This window comes from Aquarana catesbeiana, linkage group LG11 (genome assembly GCF_042186555.1).
Source record: "Aquarana catesbeiana isolate 2022-GZ linkage group LG11, ASM4218655v1, whole genome shotgun sequence".
NCBI classification, from domain to species: domain Eukaryota; kingdom Metazoa; phylum Chordata; class Amphibia; order Anura; family Ranidae; genus Aquarana; species Aquarana catesbeiana.
The window spans coordinates 46,268,180-46,294,192 of record NC_133334.1 but is presented as its reverse complement, the minus strand read 5'-3'; the positions used below and the strand labels follow the sequence as shown (position 1 = coordinate 46,294,192).

The following is a 26,013-nucleotide window of genomic DNA, read 5'->3' as shown; positions in this document are numbered from 1 at the left end:
ACCAGCTTTTGGGGGAAAAAAAAAAAAAAAAAAAAAAAAAAAAAAAAAAAAGAGAATCCATGTGTGTATAGCCTTCTTAATTGTACTCACACAAATGCCCCGTACACACGGTCGGATTTTCTGACAGAAAATGTGTGATAGGACTTTGTCAGAAATTCCGACCGTGTGTAGGCTCCATCACACATAGTTTGAGAGCAGGCTATAAAATTTTCCGACAACAAAATCCGCACTTGCAGAGGGTAACTGCACTTTTTTTCCCCTTTAGTAAATCAACCCCATTGTGCTGTTCACACTAAGCTTCGCTTCAAAATTGAAGTCTCATGTCAAGTCAGGAGGCATTTGAAAACTTTCAACGCCTCCCATTTAAGTCTATGGTAATGCTCTGCAAACTCTGGCAGGCGTTTTTGGTGCAGTTGCGGCGCATTAAAATTTGTTTATTTCTGTCAGCAGTTGTAACGCACCCTAATGCTAATCAAATGCTATGAAATCGTGCATAGGGCTTTTAGGGAGCTTTTTAGCGATTGCAAAACGCCCCATTCTAAAGCTCGACGCCTCTCTGACACCCATACTAACACAATAAACGCTATAGGAGGGTTTGTTGAGCGTCAGAAATTTTATCAAGTGTGAACAAGCCCTTAATGTAAATATCTCAGGTTGAATTTACACCTTCAATGTTCTGGCCACTCTGCGTTGCCGGCTGGCTAGGGGGCAGTGTGGTGCACGATTCAGCACACTGCACCGTCCCTTTGTTTTGTACCAGCTTTATTTGAAGGGTACAAAATGTACAATTCATTCACTGCTATGTTGGGCAAGGTGCTGCCTGGCACCGCAGTGCCATACAGGCCGGTGCACTGCGATAAAATGCAGCACGCTACAGCGCAGCGCTAGGCTGTGTTGCAGTGTGTTCCTGCGTGACAGATGTTTTACCCTGTGGTGGTCACTGCACAGAGTGGGAACTGGTCCTCAGTCCTGCTACATTACATGACAAAGTAACAGAACTTTAAGCAAAGCCAATGGTGCACCAACACAAATTTATAGTATTTAATTATTAATATTTATTAAATCACATTATCATTTATTTAATTATCAACATGCGGACACAACCAAGAGTAGGCATGTGTAAATAACAAATAAAACCAAAACTTGAATTGCAGTATATCTTCTTATAGATTTGGCTTCCTCCTCTTATTGTTTCACTAGAAAGAAAACATAAAAATTGATTTAGAGTATTGATCAAATTTTAAATAAAAGCAAGAAGGCGTTCCAGATATGAACAGTTGTTTATTACTCAATAGCGGATCCCACTGGGTTTACCTAGACTAGGAGCTGTAACCTCTAATTTCACCTATAGCTTCTTCTGCTGACATCTAGAATTGTACCACAACTGTAAGGCACAAAACAAAAAAAAAAAAAAAAAAAAAAAAAAAAAAAAAGCCTACGCAATGAATAAATTAAAGCCTATCCAAATCCAGGAACACAATTATATATTGTAGCTTCCTAGATGTGATGGCTGCATTGGTTCTCTTTTAGGATTTTTTTCCCCCCCTTTAATTTTCATCTAGTGAGTCTGCCTGAAACACACTTGTCCTTGCATGACAACATTTGCTTACCATTTTGTAATTATGGAGTAGCAGCATTGTCACCTTATGACAGCACTATAGAAACCCCCTTCTCCATAGCGTAGAGCAGCCTTTCTCAACCTTTTTAAATCAGGAGTAACCCTTGAAATAAATTTGCAGACACTCTTACAGATTAAAACATCACTGATGTTATGCCAAAATGGCATTGGCTTCAGAATGATGCAAGGACCATCAAAAGGGAGGCCAATCTCTCACAGCTCAATGAACCCCTACCAACCTATAGAGTTGTGAATGGCTGCCGAAGGGGGTTCTGAAGTCTACAGAGATAAATGGGAACAATGTAACTCAGGAGACTGCACACAGGCAGTCTAGAGCAGACTCTCTCAACCTTTTGAGGAACCTTTGAATGAATTTTTAGGTCTTGGGGGAACCCTTGCTAAAACCAATTCTTTGAGGGTCAGTGGTAAAAATGCCTCTTACATTGGTGATCAATGGAAAGAATGTTCCTTACAGAAGTGGTCAGAATGCCCTCTTACAGAAAGAGAAAAAGATCATTGGTATCCTGCAGCTGGTACTGCCAAGTAGCACTGACCCAAGAACTATGGAGGCATCATCAAATAGGAGGTCAACCAGCCACAGCTCAAGGAACCTCTAGAAACTTCTGGAGGAACCCAAGGGTTCCATGAAATCCTATTTGAGAATAGCTGTTCTAAAGGAAGTTATCAGCTGCCAAGATTTCTGTCAGAATCATCAAGAACTTTTTCAAAAAGAATGGTTGGAAAAGGAATGGTTGGAATGGGATATTTAACAGACCAAAAGAGAGAAAATCAGAGTCGCTGATTGTTAGGGTTTACACACACACACTTCAATCAGTCACACGTTGAGGCTGATTTACTAAAGGCAAATAGGACAGTGCAACTTCCCTTGCAAAGTGAACAGCCTAAATGTATTTTGTAAATCAACCCCCTTATGTTCTACTAGTATGCCATCTGCATACAGGGCCCCTGGTATTGCTTGTTCTGTTGCTGAATCATCATTTCTTGTCCTGATATGAAGAGGGAAAATCTCCTCAATGGGGACACTGAGGGCAACTACACCACCACTCTTTCCAAAATAATATAAAAGGCTTTAGCTGGCCTTAGCCTTTAATTATAATCTCTTCTTTTTATTACCAAAGGATAAAATACCCGGCATTAGATGTGTCTTCTGTCAAAAAAAAAAAAAAAAAAAAAAAAAAACACACCTTTCCTATATACTTACCAAAGGCATATTTGGCAAAGAACCCGTTGAGCTGAATGGACTCATCACTGTGGAACTGAAAAACAAGGGTATTTCCTGTGGAGGTTAAGGTAGGTATGGTGATTTTGCCGCAAAATTTTCCCATCAATGGGGAGGTGGTCTTTGGTCCATTGAAAACAAGCATATAGTCATAACTGCAGGTGTTCCTGTACTCCACGTTGAAGTCTGTCACATTTACAGAGACCTGTAATGGAATTAAAACATACGATTATTGGACAATTGCACTCAGCAAACTGGGTGGACTTCCCTGGATAATTTCGAGTGATAAATGGATCAACCAAGTTGTTTTTTTCTGACCAGTCTGTGCCTTTTTTCCCCCCCCCAAGATTTGCATAGGCATGTATGCTTGGCTGAACAATCGTTGTGTCAGCTGTCACATCTATGGGCATGTTTGGACAATAATGGATAGGCCCAGAGAGTCCCTATCTCAAACATTGTTTTCTAGTCCATAAAGCAGTATATTAGTTCACCATCTATTTTCATAACAATCCTTTCCGTTCCAAACATATATTACAGAAATACATTTATCCATGTCCACCATCCCATTTGACCCATACGTGTTTCTCTTTAGCACACTTTCCTATACAACACTCTTAACCATTTTAACATGGAGAAATATCTTTCTGGCCCCAGGGAACCCCCACTAATAATTACTATATCTACAGCTCATGGTACATTAGTGTGGTGATCACTGAGAAGCGTGCTCCTGACATTGCTGGTCAATTGGAAGAATGCTCCCTACATTGGTGGTCAATGGGAAAAATGCTTCTTACATTGGTGGCCAGTAGGAAGAATTCTCCTTACATTGGTGGTCAGTAGGATGAATTTGCCTTACACTGTTGGCCAGTAAGAATACTCCTTACATTGGTGTCCAGTGGGAAGAATTCTCCTTACATTAGTAGTCATTTGGAAAAATGCTCCTTACCATTGGCGGGTGCTCATATGGGGCGCAAGGGTACCGCCATCCCTAATCTCTATGCCCCCAGCCCTTAATCCCCATGCAGGGCGCCGGACCCATGGATTTATATGGGGTTTTATTTTATTTTTGGTAGAAGCACATGATCAGAGTCTGAGGCTCTAATTGGCTTTGAAATGGGTGGGCTCTGTGCCCTGAGCCCACTCACTTGAGTGACATTAGCAAATTAAAATTCGCTAACATCTTCCTGCTTCTCCTCCCGACCAATCAGGACCTGATTAGCTGGGAGGAGAAGCGACCAGATTGGCCGGTTGGAGAATCAGTGGGGAAGCCATCTAAGGAGGAGAAGCAGCTGGAAAGCCACCGAGGAGGAGAAGCAGCTTGGAAGCCGTCCAGGAAGCTGTCGAGGAGAAGCAGTGGGGAAGCCGCCTGCGACCTGGATGTGGTAAGTAGTGCGGGGTGATCGACTGATCGGAGGGGCGACTGGGAGGTCTGTTTGATGCGCGCCCCCCCCCCAAAAAAAAAAAAATTTAAACACCAGCCGCTACTGCTCCTTACATTGTTTGCAGTAGGAAGGACTCTCCTTACATTGGTGGTCAATGGGAAGGATGCTCCTTACATTGGAGGCCAGTAGGAAGAATGCTTCTTACATGGTGGTCATTGGGAAAAAGCTACTCCTTACAAATCGCTAAAAAGGATCATTGGTGTCAGTTACCCGTCTAAGAGGCATAAGCTGTTTATTGTTCAATGAACTCCTAGCAACCTCTGGAGGAACCCTAAGGTTCAACGGAATCCTAGTTGAGAATGGCTGCTCTACACTCCTTCCTTTGAAGGGCATGATGGAACAGGATATCTTATGATGACACAAGGCTCACCTATCACCCACCATCACTCGAACTACTGAAAGAAGCTTCTCTGCAAGTTGTTTAGGAACCAATTTTTGTATGCTTCTACAAATCTATTGAAATGTAATTCCAGATTATATCATATTGTTTTAATACAACAATTGTAATGAATAGAGCATAATGTTACCTAAATAAAGCTCTCGTGTAAAAGTTAAATTATAAACCAGGAGCCTGTTTATTACTATACTTACACTCTGTAGCCTTGTGATGGACCTGCTCTTTTCTTCCCCACATGCCTTCCTATGTTGAGTAGGATGCCATTTTTTAAATTTTAAAAAATAATTCTGAGTTCAACTATGTATAAATTGATCATTGGCCTGCTGTAGGTTTCATCTTGGCTGAGGTTATGTGTCCCCACTGCCCAGCAGATATCCAATTTCTTAAAAATCAGATGGAAGACATCTGAACTGTTGCAATTCAGATTGGGTTCATCCACATAAAACCCAAATCCTGCAGCAACTGTCATCCTGTAAAGATTTAAGACTAGATAGATCTACGTTAATGAAAAAAAATTGTATTATCGGAAAAGTGTTTTTAAGTATAGTTTATTTTCATTAAGGCCTCCTTTAGACATGCAGTTGGGGACAGCAAAAATGTGCTGTTGAGCCACGTTTTTGCCACGCGACAAGCACCCATCCCCCTTAAGCTGCAATAGGCAGCAGGTGGAGGTGTTTATATGCTGCCTTCATGAGGCTTTGCACCCACAGTAAAATTTACCGGACATGTAGCAATTAGCGGATGACGAGCTCAAATGCAACATACTCAAGGAAATGGGGGAAGCACCACCAGCAACCTGTAATGCATGTGGTTGAAGTGCATTTGTCAGCAATAATGGGGTTAAAAACCAGACACTGAGGAGGCGTTGCATCACTTCCTCATTGCATGCCAGTAGCCTCTGAAGAGCAATCTAAACACAGATTGGGCTCCAGAGGAAAGGGAGGTTTAGACGCACATCTATATCTATCCTTAGGCTGGATTTACATATATGTGGCTGCGGTTTGCAGTCCGGTGTCCTGTGCGTTTCTGTTCACCGGTTCAGGTGCAAATTTTCCCTGAATTCACACCTGAACAAAAAAACAAAAAACAAAAAACCTGCCAACCTGCCTAGTTTTTGACATCACTTAGGCTTCTCTTAGATCAAGAAGAAATGAGGTCCGTTTAACCAAACTAAACCTTTTTCTGACACTTGTTGCTTACAAGTTAAAGTCAATATTTTTTGCTAGAAAATTACTTAGAACCCCCAATTATTATATACATTTTTTTTCACAAAGAGACCCTAGAGAATGAAATGACGGTTGTTGCAATATTTTAGATATTATATTTAGATATAAAGTTAGCCCAATTTTTTTTGTATAATGTGAATGATGTTACGCCACGAGAATTGCGATCTTTTTTTTTTTTTTTTTCTTAAAATAAAGAAAAACCCAAGATTCTCATTTTAGCCAGAATCGTGCAGCTGTACATTACGTACTGTTCTGCGGGTGGGCATTGTCTTGCAATGATCATGAAAAAAATGGGTGGAACTCCATTTTAATACAAGGTGCTCTCATACTACAGAAAGCTCATCACCAGATCCACACCAAATAAGACCAAATTGAAAAAGTAAATTGTTAGGGTTTCTATAACCTGTCATTCTGGGTACTCACCCGATAACCAATCGGGGCCGTCACTACCCAGGTACAGTCCATATAGGGAGGATAGTTAGAGGGGTAGTTGGGAGTAGAGAATGTGCCCGTTGGGTTGCTCAGCACTGAGCCACAGGTCACTAAAATAAGGAAAATAAAATTACTGAAATGCAATTCAATCAAACCAAAACTATTAAACAAATAAGAGATAAGACAGAAACACATGAAAGATATATTTTTTGCAGTCAGAACCCACTGAAATATACAGCAGCCTTGGTAAAGACATTTCAAGAAATGACCGCGTTGGACAGATGTCCATCATAGGAGGCGGGACAGGGCATAACTGCGAGCCGAGTACACAGTACAGCCAGAGATCCGGCTCTGTCTAATCCGACACTGGTGAGGCTGCAATGATGGGCAATACGAGGCTGCATATGGGCACTGAGCAGGCTGCAGATGGGCACTGGCCCTTATTTTGCCTCAAAGTTCTTTATTTAAAATGTAAGATTTTTTTCCCTGAAACCTCCCTCTTAAAATTAAGGTGCGTGTTATACGCTGATAAGTATAACATGGTTATTATTTTAATGAAAAAAAAAATTAAAGCTTTACAATCACTTTAAGATTTGTTCATTGTTGTCTATATGTACCATGAAATTTTGAATTGGAGTGTGTAACCCTGTTACATGTGTAATTCTCTGTTGTCACATACTAACAATCCTTTATTTGTGAGACCCTGCGTGGTCACTAATTGGAATGTAGATTCCCTCCCCCCCCCCCCCCCCCCCTCTTTTTGACTTGTGTTTTTTATGTATGTTTTGTGGAAAAGCTCAATACATATGCCCAAAAAAAAAAAAAAAAAAAAAAAAAGCTCTCGATTGACATTACACATTATAGCACTTATGTCAGTAGATTACTGAAATGGATATAAGGCCATGCAGCCTTCAGCCAAAGAGCTGACCAGTAAAGGATTACAATGCCTGTCAGGTTTTTATAGCTGTCTATGTTCCTGCTGAAAAAGATTTCTCTATATTTGTCCCAGCTGGCCAAAGTTGGATTGAAATTTGGCCAGTTCAGCAGGGATGGGCTGAATTCCGATTCATCTATGGCCGCTCCTGCTCAACAGGAGCATTTAGAGGCAGAACCCCCCCACCGCTATTACTTGCATGCTCAGAAGTTGGTAAGTTTGGACGGAAAAAAAGGCAAACGTGCATAAATGCACATTAAGGCGCGTTTGCACATTAATGCATTTTAATGGCTAGAATAGATTAATGCATTCTATTGGCCAGAATATTAAAGCCAAAAGCGTGAATGCGCATACATTTATGGAAAAATTAGGCTTTAGGAGCGTTTAAGCTGCGTTTTCCTTCCCTAGAGCAAAAGTGTCCGAGAGGAAAAAAAAAAGTCCTGTGTGAATGAGACCTTACTGATATAATATACTGCTCACTGCTGCTGCTAGTTTCCTGGCTGATCTGATTCCATGGCAGTATTTCTGAGTCACTGACATAGAATAAGTATAGAATTAGGTGCCCTGACTTCATTCTGCTGCTCCAGATCTGCATGCTTATCCCTGCCAGTGACACCAGTGACCAGGACGGTGACAACTAGCATCTCATAGGGATCTATGCAATGGAAGCCTTTGTAAAGCCCCCAGCAAGGGCTTGTTGATAATAGCGGCTGTGAGGTGGTAATGCCCCGCAGTTGAGCTGCATTTTTATGGCTTCCCCAACCTCACCCCCTTTAGCTGCAGAGGCCGGGGTTGTACATCTGCTTTGCAGCTGTGGCAGGAATTATACCCCTGCCGCTTTTGGTGGGCGTAGCACCCGCCAAGCGTGACCCATTCAAGCGGTCACAGGGTTCAAAGGGTCAAAGCAGGCAGTGAGAAGGTGATACGATGATACAACACCTCCTCACCGCCTGTCAAATGCTCTCTGAACAGCGATCCGAATGCAGACTGCTTTGCAAGGTTTGTGTGAATGAGCCCTAAAGGTTCTCTTTTATCACATTTTAGGATTTTTTTATTTCAGAACATCACATCATAAAAATGGGGTAAAGTTCGGTTCTGTTGTGTGCATCCTTACCAGTGCTGTATGAAGCCTTGAACCCAGTGGCCGCGGTACTGTTGTCGCTGACAAATTCAAGGAGCATTTTGTTGGTTGTAGAGACCATAGGGGGAAGCTGGGTGGCTCCACAGGCTCTGTCCAATAACACTGGGGAGGACGTGGTGGGCCCATCGTAGATCCTCAGGTAATCAGAAGCACAGCCTGCTGAGTTCTGGACATCAAAGGCAAGGAATTGCAGGAAGACCTAGAGGGGAAAAAAAAAAAAAAAAAAAAATTTATGAAGTCAGCAAGAGGAGCGTCTGTTAACCACTTGCCTACCGGGCACACAAATAGAGCTTTCTTTTGGTGATATTTTATCACCACTGATTTTTTTTTTTGCCAAACGAAAAAAGACCAAAGATTTGGAAAGAAAAAAAAAAAAAAAAAAGTTTCTTTTTGTTATAAAATTTTGCAAACAGGTAATTTTTCTCCTTCAGACAGATGTGCGCTGATGAGGCAGCACTGATAGGTGGCACTGAAGGGCACTGTTGGGACTGCACTCATACCTCCCAACATTTTGAGATGGGAATGAGGGACACCTACTAACAAATGTATGTAGGCATAGGACACGCCCCCAGCCACACCCCCTTAAAGGAGAAAAAAAAAAAAAAAAAAAATTCTCATTAAAGTCACAAGGACTTTTACCACTATTCCTTTATATTAGCTTTTAAAATGTACAAATGCAGCAATTTAGAAATTGGATGAAAGGTTTAGCACTGGGAAACACTTTTTGAAAGATAAAAAGTGCATTTTATATACAACTATATAGATCAGACCAAAATGAGGGACAAATGAGATGGAATGAGGGACAGAGGGACATTGCTCCCAATCAGGGACAGTTGGGAGCTATGCTTTACTTATCATTAGGACACCAATGATCAGTGCCCTGATTATCAGTGTAGATGTCCCCTATCAAACTTGCCGGCTCTCTCCTCACGATGTGGCAGCGCGAGGAAAGGTATGCCGATAAGTGGCAAGTGTGTTTACATCGCGATCAGCTGTAATTGGACATAGCTGATCATGTGGTAAAGAGTCGCTGTGATTGGCTCTTTACTCCAATCTGTGATCATCTGTGTCTGAAGGACACAGCGATCAGAGCATGCCGGGTGTGTGCCACAGCAGGCGCGAGTGTGTGTGTGTGTGGGGGGGGGGGGGGGCGTGGTTCTGGGAGGGTATCAGTAGATGCCCTCCCAGAACTGGACAACCGTGCTGTAGCTGTCATTCGCCTATAGCGCGGTGGGCAAGTATTTAAAGTGGAACTTAACTGTATCTGAGCTCCACAAACTGAAAACACTATTTCATTCATTTTTAATATTTACAGAAAACTCACCCATCCATCTTATTTATTTTGTTGAGAATACCTTTAAAAAAAAAACAAACACCCCCCCTAGCATTTCTAGCTGTGGCAATCTTGAGTAAGGGCAGATGATTCATGTAGCATTTACTTCCTAGAATCCATCTGCCCTTAGCTCAGGCATGCAGGAAGGAGGGTGTGCTTAGCTTGGAAAGTCTCTCCAGACTTCTGGGATGTATGACATCATTTTGGACTAGGCCTGAAACCAAATGAAGAAATGTAAAAACAAAGTTCAAAATAGGTAATTATAATATTCTTTCGTATCTGTTTACTAATGCTAGCAGCAAAAAGGATGAAAAATAGTTAATGCTGATTAAGGGGCGGTTCACACCATGAATCGCACAGGGAGGCATTCATCTGAATGGGCACCAGACCGCACCAAACCTAAGACTTGCACCACAACCAGATTGCATGATACTACTTGTGACAGACCTAGCCGGGACAGAGGCTTTTGGAGGGGACTGAATGCAAGCCTCTTGCCTACCGATTATGGGCCCTGGCATTTGGGGGAACGGTGCTTGTTGTGAGCTGTATGCCTGGGGACCCTTGCGGTGGCATTACTTTAGATTCAGGTCCATGTCCCCCAAGACACAGACTCTGGGGACCCTGGATATGCCATTGTGATGGGAGTCACTAATAGGGGCACAAGGTGAATGAGAACCCCAATATGATCTGTGCTAGTCAGACTCAATGCTGTATATATGTATATATAATGTGTGCTGTCTCATTATCTTGTGTACTCTTTGCTGTGATGTTTGGGGTGTGGCTGTATTCCAATGTTCTATTGTGTCTGATATTCTGGGATGTTTATCTCTATGGAGGGAGGGGGGATTCCTCCAGCAGCCCCTGCTGATAAGATGGTTTACTGATAAGTTTGAACACACCTGACTTGTGTGTCTATTGTCATTGGACAGTTTAACCCGCCCTCTTTTCCAAGGGTAGGGGGGAAGAGTCTGAGTTATTTTATCTGTTGTGTCCATGTGTGATAATAAATGGGTTTATTCCTGCTTGAACCTCAAGACAGAGCCTTGTCTCGTATTTGGGGGAGAATTATTTGTATGGGTTCCTTGTTCGGCTGATTGAAGTGTTCGGTAGCTGCCTTTGTGTTCGGGTATGGAATGTCGTAAACAACGTTAACCCCTTTCATACTCTGGGTGTTGTTACACTACTGTACAACGCCACCCAGTGCAGACAAACGCACTGCACTTGCGAGTTGCATTTGGGGTGTCGTTAACCTAACACCGACACCTGCTGCAGATGGGAACTGCAGTGCGTTTTGAACACGGTGTGGGAAATGCACACGGAATGCAGGTTTCCTGCACCACGTTCTGCTGTGAACTGGCCTTGAATGAGTTTAGTTCACTTTAAGTAATAACTTTTTAACCCTTTCATACTCTGAATTGTGACCTTACCTGGTTTGATGGAACACGAATGAGCCACAAGCAGCTGCTGGCAGCGTGATAATTACTGGGGTAGTTGGAAGATGCTAGGGATCCTGAAGGATCGGAGAGCAATGTTCGGCAGAGACCTATAAAAGTTACATGATTAGAAATTCAAAGTGGTTGTCAGTATAAAAAGCAAGACAGAGCAGCACATCGGCAACAGCAAGAATCAGGCCATTCACATACAGAGGTATGATTGGATTTTTTTTCTTATGCTCCGGGCTCACTCAAGGTATATTTAATCGAAAAATAGTGACTACCCTGATATGTAGAGCTCTATGAATTCCACGTTCTTACCGCAATCATATAACTTGTTAATTTTGGCAACATCCAAGTTGCTGAGTCCATAGCGCTGTCCGATGGCGATAGAGGCATCTGGTTTCGGGACAATGGTAGCAGAGATGCCATCCACAGAGAAAGCAGTCCTAGAAACAAATAAAATTATATATTTTACACACACACACACACACACACACACTCTTCCATTATCATGGCTTTAGCCAAAAGGGGGTCCTCTAGGTAAAAGAAAAGCTTTTCAGGTGCCTCCAGCTTCTCTTCCTCTTTATACAAGAATTAGGAGTTGTAATCCTTGACTTTCTCTGCAACACCCCCTGCAGGTGAAAACAGGTATTATAGTGCAAACTTTGCACTATAAAGTCAGTAGAATTAGGGTGACACTATACAATATCCTCATATTCCTATAATAATCCATACACGGCCCTGGAATCTTTTTATTAAATTGTTTCATACTGTGTTTTTCTGCCTCCTTGTAATGTATTTGGCAAGCCCTCTCACTTCTGTTTGTTTGGAATGAGCAGTGCATGTTAGTTGCAGTCATGTGGACTGCTCTGTGTACTCTTCTAGTCCATAGCCCATTTGGGAGCAAGCAAGAGAAGGTGGCTACATTCCTACATACCGTAGAACCATTGAGAACCAACATTGCCACCCTCAGGAAGTCGAATGATGACACAAAAAAAAAAAAAAAAAGATTTGGAGCAGGCTGAGATCAATAGAAAGGAGCTAAGAATACATTCTTAAATAGAATTGTTCTTTAACCCCTTAGAGTCTGCGCCTCCCAGCCCTTTAAGGGGTTTAGGATGCCGGGAGGTGGGGCGGGGTTTATAGTCATGTGACCGCCGTGATGGGCTGTCGCGGCGGCAGGGTACCATGGGTCCCAGGCGGCACTTTAAGAGGTGCAGCAACAGGGGCGCAGTGCCAGAACAACTTGTACTGCTGGGGAGCGGGGCGAGGGGTGGAGCAGCACAGGCTTCAATAGTAGGAGCACCCGCCACCACTGCAGAGCTGCTGTCACCGCATGTTGCATTATTGTGCCGGGATCTGAGCTTAGTTGGTCAGTGGTGCATGTTTTTGGGCATGTCTCTTTGCTGGAGGGGGCATGTATCTTTGCTAGATTGTCATCTCTCTTTGCTGGATTGGGCATGTCTCTTTGCTGAATACATGGGGATGTCCCTTTACTATTTGGGGGATGTCTCTTTACTTTATGGAAATGTCTTTGCTGGATGGGTGTAATTTTTTTTTTTGGGGGGGGGGGGCAGCATTTCATTCTTGGACCCAGGCAGCACAATGTCTTGGTCCAGCCCTGCACGGCGGTCACATGGGAGATGCCGGAACGCATCTTTTTTCAGGCTAAATAAATTTTTTTGAAGTACAGAAAAAAGCCTGTTGATCCTGTCAGAAATCCAGTGTCCGTGCACCAAGATGAAATATCAAACATTGTTATCAGCTTTTTCAGCTACCTTCTGTAAACTGCACAACCTCTCCTTCCAATGCAAGGATATGAGAAGAGAGGGGGAGGTGTTTGCAATCTAAATCAGCAGAGCACCCTCGGCTGACAACTCCTCCTTCATACAGACAGTGCAGTGATTGAGCGTTGTCATCAGTGCCGGGACAAGGTCATCTAGAGCCCAGGGCGAACATGCCAAACTCTGCCCCCCCCCCCCCCCCTTCAAGATGTATGAGCATTATGTGTCAGCAAAAATCCCACCCACAAAGGCTGAGCATTAATCTGCATGCTTAACCCCCCCCCAGCATAAATTTACCCTCCTCCCAGTACAAATCTGTCCCCCCTGCTGAAATCCCCCTCTCAGCATTAATCTTTGCCCCCACCTCCCAATTCCCCCCCGGCTCAAATGCCCCCCATAAAACAAATTCACCCCTCCTAGTGCACATGCTCTACTCCTAAAATTTCCCCTCCTAGCACACATCTTCTCCCCCCACCACTTCAAATCCCCCCCTCCCAGTGCAAAGTCTCCCCCTAATCCCCCTTCCTAGCACAAATCTTTGCCCTGACCATCTCCCAAGCGCCCCCCCCCCCCCCCAAAAAAAAATAAATAAAACCTAGCACAAGTATTCTACCCTTAAAATTTCCCCACCTAGCACACATCTCCCCCCCCCCCCCAAACACAAATCATCCAAACACAAATAGTCTCCCCTAATCCCCCATCCTAGCAGAAATCCTTTTCCTCCCATCCCCGCCTCCCAACACAAATCATCACTCTTAGCACCCCCCCCTCCAAAATGTTCTCTCCTAGGACAATACTTACCCCCTGCCACCCCCAAATTCCCTGTTCCTACACAAATTCCCTCCCCACCAATCTCCTTGCGGCACCCCTCCTCACATGATACCGCAGTGCCCAGGGCAACCGTCCCTCCTGCCCACCCCTTGTCCCGACCCAGATTGTGTCCATAGGACAGGAAGCGTGTCACTGGCAGGATCCCCAGGTGAAAATAAAGGAATAATCCTGAAAAAAAGAAAATGCATCTGATGACTGGTAATCTGCAATTTATTAAGTTTTTGGTCTAAATAAACTTTAAGGTGCCTGTTGGAGCTCGATGAATCAGGATCAGTGAATGTTCCCACTTTAATAGATCCAACTGTGCCACCTACAAGGATATCGCAGCAGTTTAATAAAACTGTTTCTGGCCAATGCAAAGTGGCAAGTGAAAGTCGTTTGATATTTCTATGAAATGTAACCATTTGTACCTTGGATAATGCATGACGGAGTTGTAGTCGTATTCCATGCCTTGATTCAATGTGTCCAACTTCTGAAAATTGTTCTCGTTCCCTGAAGGAGACAAAATTTGCAGCAGCAATATTATATAGCAATTCAATTCTAATAAAAGGAAACCTTCACAGAGATATGGGCTGGCTTTCATTGCTCACATCCTAAAAATGCTAGTTGCCTGGCTGCCATGATGATCCAGTGTTCAAAGACTCAATGCAAACATAGAATCAGGAATCTTTACATCACTTGCTGCATGCTTGTTCAGGATCAGTGACAAATAGTATTAGGCCTCATGCACACTGGGCATTTAAAATTGGGCGAAGGGCATAGGCGCACCATCCAGCCTAGACTCTAGGAGTCTGACAGCTGGCATGTGGCTGGGCAGTGACCTCAGCGGTACTCAGTGGTGGCCGCTCCATAAGGTCACCCGCCTATCCATGCATCCGGCCCCCTGATCTACATACAGGGCGCCGGACTATGGATTCCAAGGGGGGGGGGGGTTTTTGATTGGGTGTCAGGCTATCGCTGCCATGTTGCTCCCATGGCGGGGTCGGGGGAGGAGTGTGATGTTAGCTTATCGCTGCTACTTGTCTCCTGTGGGGGGGGTTTAAGGGAGTGATAGTCGCCATTTGGCTCCCGGGGTGTGGTGGGGGACTGATGTTGGTTTGTGCTGCCGCCCCCCCCCTGAAATTTTGAGCACCAGCCGCCACTAGCGATACTTCTGTTTAGGGCAGTATGTGCCCAGGGATGAATGCCTGGAACGTAGACTGCTTGCATTGTGGGCATTCATCCCTGGGCACATACTGCCCCAAAAGTACATATTGCTAGGCGCATCGTCCAGCAGCAGTCAGATTTTTGACAGGCTGCAGGAAGCCAGGCTGGATGATGCGCCTATTCCCTCTGCCCATGGCTAAATGCCCAGTGTGCATGAATCCTATACGCATGCATTAACACACCAACACGTCTATTGTTAATGTGCTTTTGCTGTTTTTTTTGTTTTTTTTTTTTTTCCCTTTTTGCTCAAATGTACCGCTTCTGAACGCACAAGTGATGTTTTCCTTCTGCCTCTAAACGCCTATGTCTGCATGGACACTTTTTTTTTTTTAAAGGCAGAAAAAAGTAAAAGTCAAACGCCCTTGAAAGTGCTCCAGTGTGGCCTAAAAATTGTAGGCTTGAGTTCCGCTCCAAAGCAGAATTTTCACAGAGAAGTTCCGTTGATTCTCCCCCCCCCCCCCCCCTTCACCTTGGGCACTTTTTTTTTTAGGGAGCGAGTACCTATTTCTGCAGGTACCTGTACCCACTTCCACACTTCACAGGTCTCAAGAGGCTGCGAGACCATTCACACAGCACAGCGCAGCTTGCGCATGCACAGTGAGGAGCTAGCTTTGAATCTCCAGGAAGTCACAGCTGGTGTTGGGGACCCAAAGATCCGGGCCTAGGCGAGGACAGCGCTGGAACCCTGGACAGGTGTCTCTTTATTAAAAGTCGATAGCTACAGTATTTGTTGCGGCTGACCTAATTTTTTAAAAATTGACAGAAGATCCTCTTTAAAGCGGTTGTAAACCACTGGACGCCCCCCCCCTTACCTGCAAGGTAATGTTATAATGTGCTAACATGCGTCGCATACTAGCACATTATGTGAATCTTTCCTGAAAACGAAGCATTCCGATGTCATCACTGGAGGCCAATTCCATCTTCACCCGTCTTTCTTCCGGGTTTGCAGACTCCGCCTGTGTGATTGGCAGGAGCCGCGTGATGTCACTCCCGCACGTGCGTGCAGGAGCCGCCGTTCCCTGCACAGGGCTCTGAAGGAGTGGCACGACTGGTTGAAGTCACCGGCTGCCTGTACACTAAATATTTCCTAAACAGCGCACGTTCAGGAGATAATTACACTACCTATAGGCAAGATTTATTATAGGCTTACCTATAGGTACAATTTAGTGATGAAAGTTTACTTCCTCTTTAAACGACCCTCATTTTTGAAAGTGACCTAAAAAGTAGGACTTATGCTTCTCATAGTAGCCAAAAACATTACTTTTCACACACACTAGATGTATGAAAAGGAGAATTTGCACTTTATGATCTAAAATATGTTGTAAGGGCTTGTTCACACCAGAATGCAGAGAGTTTCCCACACCACCTTCAAAATGCACTGTTGTGGGTGTCCATATATTCCTAATGAAACCCCAAACCCCAATTGAGATTGCTGTGGCAGATCACATGATATCGCACTACCATGCAATTTGGTGCAGTGCATTTTTAAAAACTTAATTAGTGCAATCCAACACGATTTCAGCCCATTCATGGGGGGCGGGGGAAACGCACTGCACTGAGTTGAACAGGAACACAGAATGCATTCCTGTGCGATTTAAGGTGTGAACTGGCCCGAATTACACATAATATACTTCTATTTAAAAAAAAAAAAAAATTAAAAATGCATAGCTTATCCTCCATCAAAAATGTATGTAAATTCCTTTTAATGTTCTCAGGCTATACTAAATATGTAAATGAGAAGAATACTGCATTATGGCCACTGGGTCCGCAGAGAATATACTGTAGCCTGAGAACATTTGATTTTGCCTCATTCACACAGAACTAATTTACATGCAGTTTCTATGGACGAACAGCTATGAAAAAGTTTGTAATGATACATCCCTTAGTGCAGGGGTAGGCAACCAGTAGCCCTCCAACTGTTGAACTACATTTCCCATGAGGCCTTGCAGTTACAATTACTACCAGAGGCATGATGGGACTTGTAGTTCTGCAACAGCTGGAGGGCCCAAGGTTGCCTACCCCTGCCTTACTGTAATGATATCACCCAGTCGGATACCTGGTATGATGTTGCTGTATATGATATTGACGTAGTCATCGCGGTCGCTCCTGCTCTGCTCATGGAAGAATCCCAGAGCGTGGTTCAGCTCATGCTGGATGGAGCCTTGGACCAGGCAGCTGCTCGACACCGATACTATTTGACTTCCTCCTTGCTTACCAACAATGGACCAACATCTGTGGGGAACAGGAGATAATAATATGGTTATGTCATCACAAAGGGTGATACGCTAAGTGCTGCAACCAGTAGCCAATCATATTAAAGTGTAGGGAACGCATAGTTGCCAACATAGCAAAAAAAAAGTGGGACACTTTTTTGGCTGTAGGCGGAGCTGTACAATAATTAGGGGACGGGGGCATTCATTTGTAGGCGTGGTTTAGCAAAAAACCACAAGTGCGGCGTGCAAAGCGGAAAAATGGGCGTGGTTTATGCAAAATAGTGGGCATGGCTCAAGAGGGTGTGGTTAGAGTCTGAGATGAATGAGGGATGGAGAGGGAAGGGGGAAATGAAGGGACAGCAGCCCCAGATCCTACACAATAAAAATATGTGTATTCTAGAAAGTTTAACAATCAGCAGATAAAGATACTCCAAACACCTGGTGTTAACACTTCAATCATCCCGGCACCATGGTTGTTATGGTGCCAGATTGAAGCGCATTATTTCTATTATTACATTGTAATATAAAATGAAATCATTTAACTCACCATAATGCAGAAATCAGTGGGAACCCTGAGCGTGTCACCTGCCACCAGGCATTGCCAGCAGAGTCCCCCCCTTACATCAGGCATTGGTGGGGAGGGAGAATTTTTTTTTTCCCCCCCTTCAAACAGAAGCTGGGAGCACTTTGACTTACCGAATGACACACTAGCTCCCCCACGTGGCGCCGACTGTTCCCTGGTGGTCCCGGCCTCGGGCTCCCCCAGACCTTTCACGTTCTCCTCCTTGGTGCTGTGTAAACAGGAGGAGGCAAACCTCTTCCTCCTCTGAGTGAGAGTCCTGGCACTGACACAGCAGCAGTCAGCGTGACAGCGGCGCACACCTCCTCCCCCATCCATCCATGGGCTCCGACTGCAAAGTAGCCACACCCCTGCTTGCCATACTTGGCAAATCAAGGCAGGCAGAAGGAGCAGGTGTCCTTGTCCAATAGAGGACAAAATGAGGCAAGGGGGGAGGATACCGAGGCTGCGGCGATGCTAATTAACCCTTTTATTGCAAAAAAAAAAAAAAAAAATTTACAATCCTCTGGGACAAGCAAGGAAATTCGGGACAAATCCCAGGAAATAAAAAAAAAAAAAAAAAAAAAAAAAAAAAAAAAAAAATCGGGACGAGGCTCCCGAATTCGTGCATGTCCCGGGAAATTCGGGACTATTGGCAAGTATGGGAACGGTGTATGCCAGCGCTGCTGCAGCCATGATCCCCCCATCTTCTGACAATAAAGCAGGAAGCCACAAGGATTTTGTCACTTCAGGTTTCAGAGCGGTCCTGGCCTGGCCGGTACAGCCAAGGAAGCATCTGATCAAACCCGATCTGTGCTTGACCAGATGCTTTAAAAGTCCAGGGAGACAGCAGGGGTTTAATAGGTACAATATCTGCATAGGTGTCCAGGTCCACCAATGGTAGCAAATCAGGGCCTCTGGAGGTGCTCACAGGGCTGGAGGAGAAGTTCCGGGACACCATGGGTAGGGGGCGGAAGTGATGTCAGCTTGGAAGCGGACCGCCAGTGTGATGTGCGCCCATTCATTTTGTATCGACGCAAATTGCACTGCAAAGTATTGGTTTCGGTATCGGGTGCATTTGGGCGACGACACACACACACACACACACACACACACACGCCCAAATAAAACAATGGTGGGCGAGTAGAGTATTAACTTATGTCCATACATTAAAGGCAGGACAGAAATGGATGGTTGGAGACCCAAAGGACTGATGGATACAGTGTAGATCCGTGGGGTTAGGTTGGCATCGATCATGTTAAACATCAAATAAATGAATAAAAAGGTGGATACTCTTACCAAAAAAGGTGGACTCCCCTGTCAGCGACATGAAGTCATTCAGGCAATGAGCCCCATCGGGCTGGAAAGGGAATCCAGAATGTTGAAACACACAGGGTGAACTTCCAGCAACAGGAACATGCGATAGGTGCCAAGGATGGAAATTTTCAGGTGTGGAGTGGTAAACCAGCACTGGTCATCCAAAGGGAAGATGTTCTTGTCTGAAGATTATGTAAAAGAAAAAAAAAAAAAAAAGCTTCCGCATGGTGCAGGTAAAGATACGGGAGGATTTTTATTGCTAAAAAGCCATAAAGCCATGAATAAAATGGTGATCACAAAATTAACCAAAGCAGCATGGAGGAGCGGTACCTCTCCTCCATGCTGCTTTGGTTTTTAATTTGTGATCACCATTTTATTGTTCATGGCCTTTTAGCAAAAAAAATCCTCCCGTTTTTTTACCTTCACCATGCAGAAGTGGTGATTTTTTTTCTTTTACATAATCTTCGGACAAGAACATCTTCCCTTTGGATGACCAGTGCTGGTTTACCACTCCACACCTGGAAATTTCCATCCTTGGCACCTATCGCATGTTCCTGTTGCTGGAAGTTCACCCTGTGTGTTTCAACATTCTGGATTCCCTTTCCAGCCCGATGGGGCTCATTGCCTGAATGACTTCATGTCACTGACAGGGGAGTCCACCTTTTTTGGTAAGAGTATCCACCTTTTTATTCATTTGATGTTTAACATCATCGATGCCAACCTAACCCCACGGATCTACACTGTATCCATCAGTCCTTTGGGTCTCCAACCATCCATTTCCATCCTGCCTTTAATGTATGGACATGAGTTAATACTCTACTCACCCACCATGGTTTTATTTGGACTTATGTTGTGTCATCACATTTTCTATTTACATGTATATATGGACTCTTGTATGTTTTAGTTTCTTAGCTATAACACTGTTTAGCGCTGCATTTTTAATTTTTATCCACAGTTGTTTGTCACAACGTATGCTGCTGCTTATTGCCTTTTTTCCGTAGAGTGCAGTGTTTTTACTTATTTCCCTGACTACCGATACTCGCTCAAATGCTTGGCATCGGCGCATCCCTAGTAATTATCATAAAAAATTGCAACAGCTGCCATTTTATTCTCCGGGGCATCCACTTTCTGAAAATGTTTGGTGGTTCTAAGTAATGTTCTTTAAAAATAAAAAGAAATGCAGATTTTAACATGTATGTGAAAAAAAAAAAAAAAAAAAAACAAACTGCTCAGGTAGGTAAGCAGTTAAAAGTCACATCGCATTCAACGGGGGGTACTGGTGCTGAACATGATCTATTCAATGGGTCCACGCCACAACTGCCCTGCAACCGCATGCAGTGCACGTGGTTGTGGCACGGTGGGGGTGGCATTTTGAGGGTTGACACAGGCAGCAGGCACCACCACCTGTCAAACGCCCAACAAGAGCCACACACGTGAATGAGACCTTAGAAAAGGGTTTCAGAAATAAAACTCTTGGTGCAAGAAGCCCAAAGGTCACTATGAAGACAGTTTTCTGTGCCAGAGGCTGTCTGCAACTTGACCTCAAGCTCTGGTAAGACTTTCAAGAGAACAGAGCAATGCCAATTCCAGGAGATCTCCACTAAATACGGCTGCAAGAAAGTAAAATTTACATTTTTGGCAGCTGCATAAAAACAAGTAGTTGGAGAAGAATTTTTCACATACCCGTCGTCGTCCTTAATGTGCACATAGTCTGATTCCGTGGAGCGTGGGATGAAGCGCACGCAGGTGAGAGTTGCAAATTCTTGCATGGCGCCAAGGAATACCGCGATATCAGAGGAACCTGTGGAACCAGAAGACCCCCTTTATTAGGTGCATCTTGTGAAATAATCCTGGCGTTGCGTTTTCCCACAACCCTCTTTATATACACGGATTCAGCCATATTCATCTCATCCCAGTGGTTATGGGAGGCCAGCTGAATGGGGTGAATGCAAGAACGTTTGCTCCCTCTAGTGGCTGATCATCAATTATCTATTTAATCAATGCAATATCAAAAAATATGGAATGACAAGCATGGAAAAATGTGAAACTAACATGAAAAAAAATATAAGTTTTGACTGTAAACAATGCAAGAATAAATCAAAATATGTACTGAACTGCAAAGAGTCTTATGACCACCTTCATACTGTATACCACCCTTTTTTGGTCGCAGTTATGTTCCACTTGTTATTGCAAAACAGTTCTAGGTACTAGTCTATGGAATATTTTCAGTATTGTATTATACTTGCCCACTCTCTTGTAACATTGATCACTTTGTAGTTTGGCATGGCAGACGATGGCGCTATACACATCCATTATTATTATGTAAAAGTAATCAACTATGCGCTAGGGGAGGCAGTATGCTATTGCTAAGCCAAAGCTGCCAGTGAAATAAGTAGTACAACAGGCTAAACTGCAGAGTACAAGATCCTGAAGAGAAGGAAGTGATGAGTGCATTTCTATTAGATTGTAAGCTCCCAGGAGCAGGGCCCTCCTAACGCTCTTGTATTGAATTGTATTAATGCTGTATTGTCTCCTTTTATATTGTAAAGCCACGCGCAAACTGTTGGCACTATATAAATCCTGTATAATAATAATAATAATGTTATTTGAGCTGCAGAGAGTCTTGTCACCACCTTCATACAGTATACCACTTTTTTGTCACAGCTATTTTCCACTTGTTATTGCTTTTTTTTTCTCTAAACAGCTCTATGTACTAGCCCAGTGGTCATCAACCCTGTCCTCAGGACCCCCTAACAGGCCAGGTTTGCAAGATAACTGAAATACATCACAGGTGATATAAGGCCCCTTTCACACATGCGGACCGTATGTCCGTATTTCATCCATCCGTTTTCGGATGAAATACGGACATACATGCATCCCTATGGGATAGCGGGTGTCAGCGGATGTACATCCGCTGACACCCGATGTCGTCCGCCTCCGCTCTCGTCCGATTCTGCGGACGGAAGAAAATCCTATTTTTCTATCCGTCTGCAGAGCGGATTGGATGAACACGGACAGACGGTCCGTGTTCCTCCGATCCCCCATAGGGGAGAGCAGAGATCTGACAGGGCGGTCCCTGCACAGTGTGCGGGTCCCGCCCTGTCATCTGCCTGCTCAGCTGGGGAAAGCGGAGCGACCCCCGCTGAGCAGCGGATAAACACGGGGTGGATCAACACGGATCCGTCCCGTGTGAAAGGGGCCTAATTTGCTGCTCAGTGATTGCAGAATTCTAGTCTGCATCTCCCCAAGGTAATACATAAAACCTGGCCTGTTAGTGGGTCCTGAGGATAGGGGTTGATGACCACTGTATAAGCCTATGGAACATATTCTGTATTTATATATATCGTCAGTTTTCCCAGCGCTTTACAATATAAAGGGAGCAGTGGCGGCTGGTGTTTTTTTTTTGGTGGGGGGGGGGGCAAACAACCACCCATCTGTCCTTTCAGCCAATCGAGTGACTGGTGTCAACCAGCTTCCTGATTGGCCGGGAGGAAGATCAGTGTTAAAACAGTCAATATTCATTTGCAGTTGTAACACACCTGGGTGGGATCGGAGCGTACTCTCTGCGACCCGAGCCCACCCTATATTGAAGGCTATTTGAGCCTCTGGCTCTAAATCGGTGCTTCAAAAACACAGCCCCCCCCCCCCCCCCCACATTGGAATCCATGCGCCGGTGTCCTGAAAGGGGCCCCTTTAATGCACTCAGTTATTATACAATAACCATAAGAATCTGAAAAAAAAAAAAAAAAAAAAAAGGAAATTAATGAAAATGGACAACATTTCATCCAGGTGTTGCCCCTTCTACTCTAGATGCCGGTCCTACTGTCTTCTACAGGCGTTGCTCCCAGGCACAGAGAGTAGACAAAGCCTTCATTCTCATAGTGTCCTGCTGGGAAATGGCCCCCAGGGGCCCCAGCACTGCAGATGGATGTTTCATTGTGGGAGGAGTCAGAATACTCACTGTAGGTGGAGGAGAGGTTGTAGGGCACGTTGACGAATCCACTGCTGTCTTTAGTCCATCTACAGGGGTTGTCATCACACTTTAAAGCGTTTCGTTTGATATGCACAGCGATGTCTCCTTCATACAGCAGGGCTTTGCTCTCTACAAACAGATAAGACATTTGTATCACTAACTGGCAGATAAAAAAAGTGCAATACTAATTTTCTGAAAGTCACAAAAGGTTATCAAACAGAAGTGACAGACAGGAGTAAAGCCAACCCCAGGTACAGCTGAAACCTGGGATCAGCAAATATTGTCCAAATACATTCGTCATGTGAATTCTTCCTTGTATCTCGGTGTGCTTTGTGCATTTTTTCCAGATCTGTGCAGCAATCTAACGTGAGACTTTCTGTAATAAAGACCGCTCACTGCTGCTCTCTCTCCTTGTGTAGGGTGACTGGTCTTGTCTCCGCCCCCTCCTGTCATTTTCTGCAGACAGCCTGTAGTGGGTGGAGCCTGCTTGGCCCCTCCCACATCCCTGCTTTCTGCACAGACTATGTACAGCACAGTAACGATGTCACTGATACTGCGACAAGGTAATATCTGGCTTTGTTAACCGCTTGCCGACCGTATAACTTACATATACATAGCGGGTACAACGACTCGATGTCCGCCGGCTCCAGCCAATGCTTCAGTACAGAGGCAGAACAGCAGTCTGTCTATGTAAACAAGGCAGATTGCTGTTTAGTGGTGTCAGTTAGTGTTCAAATTGTCTGCTGCAATATCGCAGCCCTGCTATAAGTCGCTAATCGCTGCCATTACTAGTAAAAAGATAAAATAAAAATGCCGTAGTTTGTAGACACTAGAACTTTTATGAAAACCAGTCAATATAAGTTTATTTGGATTTTTTACCAAAAACATGTAGCAGAATACTTATTGACCTAAATTGATGAAAAATTTGATTTTTTGGGGGGGGGGGGGGTATGTTTTATAGCAAAAAGTAAAACTTTTTTTTTTTTTTTTTAAATTGTCATTTTGTTAATAGCGAAAAAAAAAAAAAAAAAAGAAGAAGACATACATTTTATTTCAGTACGGCATCACCTGACTGCGCAATTGTCAGTTAAATGAACGCAGAAAATGACCTGGTCATGAAAGGGGGGGGGGTAAATCTCCTGGTGGTTAAGGAATCTGGTACATATAGAGTGGATTTGTGTTCTTTGAGGCTCCATAAAATATATTTAAATTAAAGTGCTTGTGTCCGGAGTTCAGCTTTAATTATTGTCTCTAGATTTGGACAGCTTGGGGAATAATTTTCCGTTTAGTTGTCATCACTTTCCGTCTTTGTGATGTCTATACGAGAGCAAATGGAAGGCGAGTCTGAGTGACTGGTGGGGCCTGTGCTTGGCAGGGGGGGTGAAATGGGAAAAATGTGCGTTTCCCCCCAACCTTCTAACGTTATGCAGCAAAGGTAATGGGGGGGGGGGGTACATTTGGCAAAAACTATACCCACTGTCATGTTCAGTACCACCCACTGAACATGTTCAATGGGTTAAAGCAAGCAGTGAGGAGGCCATACAACACCTCCTTACCGCCTGTCAAATGCTCTCTAAAGAGCATTCCAAATGCAGATCGCTTTTCAGACAACAATGCAAGTGTAAACTAGCCCTTAACGTGAACCCCTTGTTTGCTTTAGCAGATATACAAGCAGAAAGATGTATATATAATCTGGGACTGATTTAACGGAAATCTATATACCTGGGTCAGAAAATGCAGATGACCTGGCTGTCTCTGGCTTCATTGGAGTCACAAGACCTGGAGCAGATGAGTGCAGCGGATGAACTCCAGATCTACATTCCTGTTTCCAGCCCATAAGGCAGAAAGAATAAAAGCCATGGGATCCGAATAACAGCCAGGCAACTAGCATTTTCAGTCAGCCAATGGGTGCCTACATCAGTGCGCTCGTATTTTTACCTTTGTTGGACGCAATGATGAGACTGAAAACATCAGGAGGCTCCACCTTCGGGCACTGCGCCATAGTCCCATCTGAAAGACAGAAAGACGGTGAGATCAACACCAAAAACAAAGAATTAAAAAAAAAAAAAAAAAAAAAAAAAAAAAGCAGCTCATCAATCCTTAGGACTCATGCAGCGTTCCAGCAGTGCTAAAAACGCCTGTTTTTTTTTTGCGTTTGGCCACATTTTTAAATTTGTGCTATTGCACTTTTTTGCGAGTTTTTCAGCGTTAGCGCTTTTGGGTGTTTTTTCATTAAAAACACTCCCTATAATGTAAAAACTCCTAAAAACATCAAACGCGGCTTGACGTGTTTAGCCGCACTTCTCATTTTTACTTCTCCTGGAAGCACAGGCTGATTTTTTTGACTGCCCCTAAACACTTATGCCGCCAAACGCCTCTGACAGTTTAGGTGTGCATCAGGGGCTTAACTACCACCATAGCGACCCATGCGGGCGCTATGGGGCCCGTAGCCGAGTGGGGCCCGGTGAGGATAAGAGCACCGCTGGCACAGTCTCCCAGCCAGGGGAAGAGAGAGGAAAGGAAGAGGCGAGCTGTCCGTATCAGCAGAGAGCTGAATTGCCCGATGTAAGAGCTTTCATTAGAACTTCCAGTGTTCCCGGGGACTCACGTCACATAGCTCCACCTTTTGGCCCGGTGCCACTGCTTTTGATAGACAGAACGCCAATCCAATGCGGGACATGTGATGTCATCAAAGGCATCGGGCCAAGAGGTGGGGCTATGTGACGATGAGCCCCAGGAAGACAGGAAATTCAAATGAAAGCTATTACAGCGGGTAATCCTGCTCTCTGCTGATCCGGGTGGCTTGCCTCTTCCTCTGCATAGGTGGGGCTGTATGGGGCACAGGCAGACCAGGCTGTATGGGCACAGGTCACGCTGCATTGACACTAGGGCAGCTGTGGGGGGGGGCCCATACAACATTTTGCTATGGGG

At 44.3% G+C, this 26,013-nt stretch overlaps 1 protein-coding gene across 1 annotated transcript in view; it reads right to left on the bottom strand.

Moving 5' to 3' along the window:
• Positions 1-1,185: 1,185 nt before the first annotated feature.
• Positions 1,186-26,013, bottom strand: part of LOC141111698 (embryonic protein UVS.2-like) — a 62,295-nt gene continuing 37,467 nt past the window's right edge. The window contains exons 4-14 of the mRNA XM_073603845.1: positions 25,021-25,092; positions 23,071-23,211; positions 20,793-20,910; positions 17,077-17,252; positions 14,225-14,306; positions 11,518-11,645; positions 11,191-11,306; positions 8,404-8,629; positions 6,347-6,465; positions 2,841-3,063; positions 1,186-1,196 (exon numbers count right to left, since the gene is read on the bottom strand). Of these exons, the coding sequence (XP_073459946.1) occupies positions 1,186-1,196; positions 2,841-3,063; positions 6,347-6,465; positions 8,404-8,629; positions 11,191-11,306; positions 11,518-11,645; positions 14,225-14,306; positions 17,077-17,252; positions 20,793-20,910; positions 23,071-23,211; positions 25,021-25,092 (1,412 nt within the window). The remainder of the gene's footprint in view (positions 1,197-2,840; positions 3,064-6,346; positions 6,466-8,403; positions 8,630-11,190; positions 11,307-11,517; positions 11,646-14,224; positions 14,307-17,076; positions 17,253-20,792; positions 20,911-23,070; positions 23,212-25,020; positions 25,093-26,013) is intronic.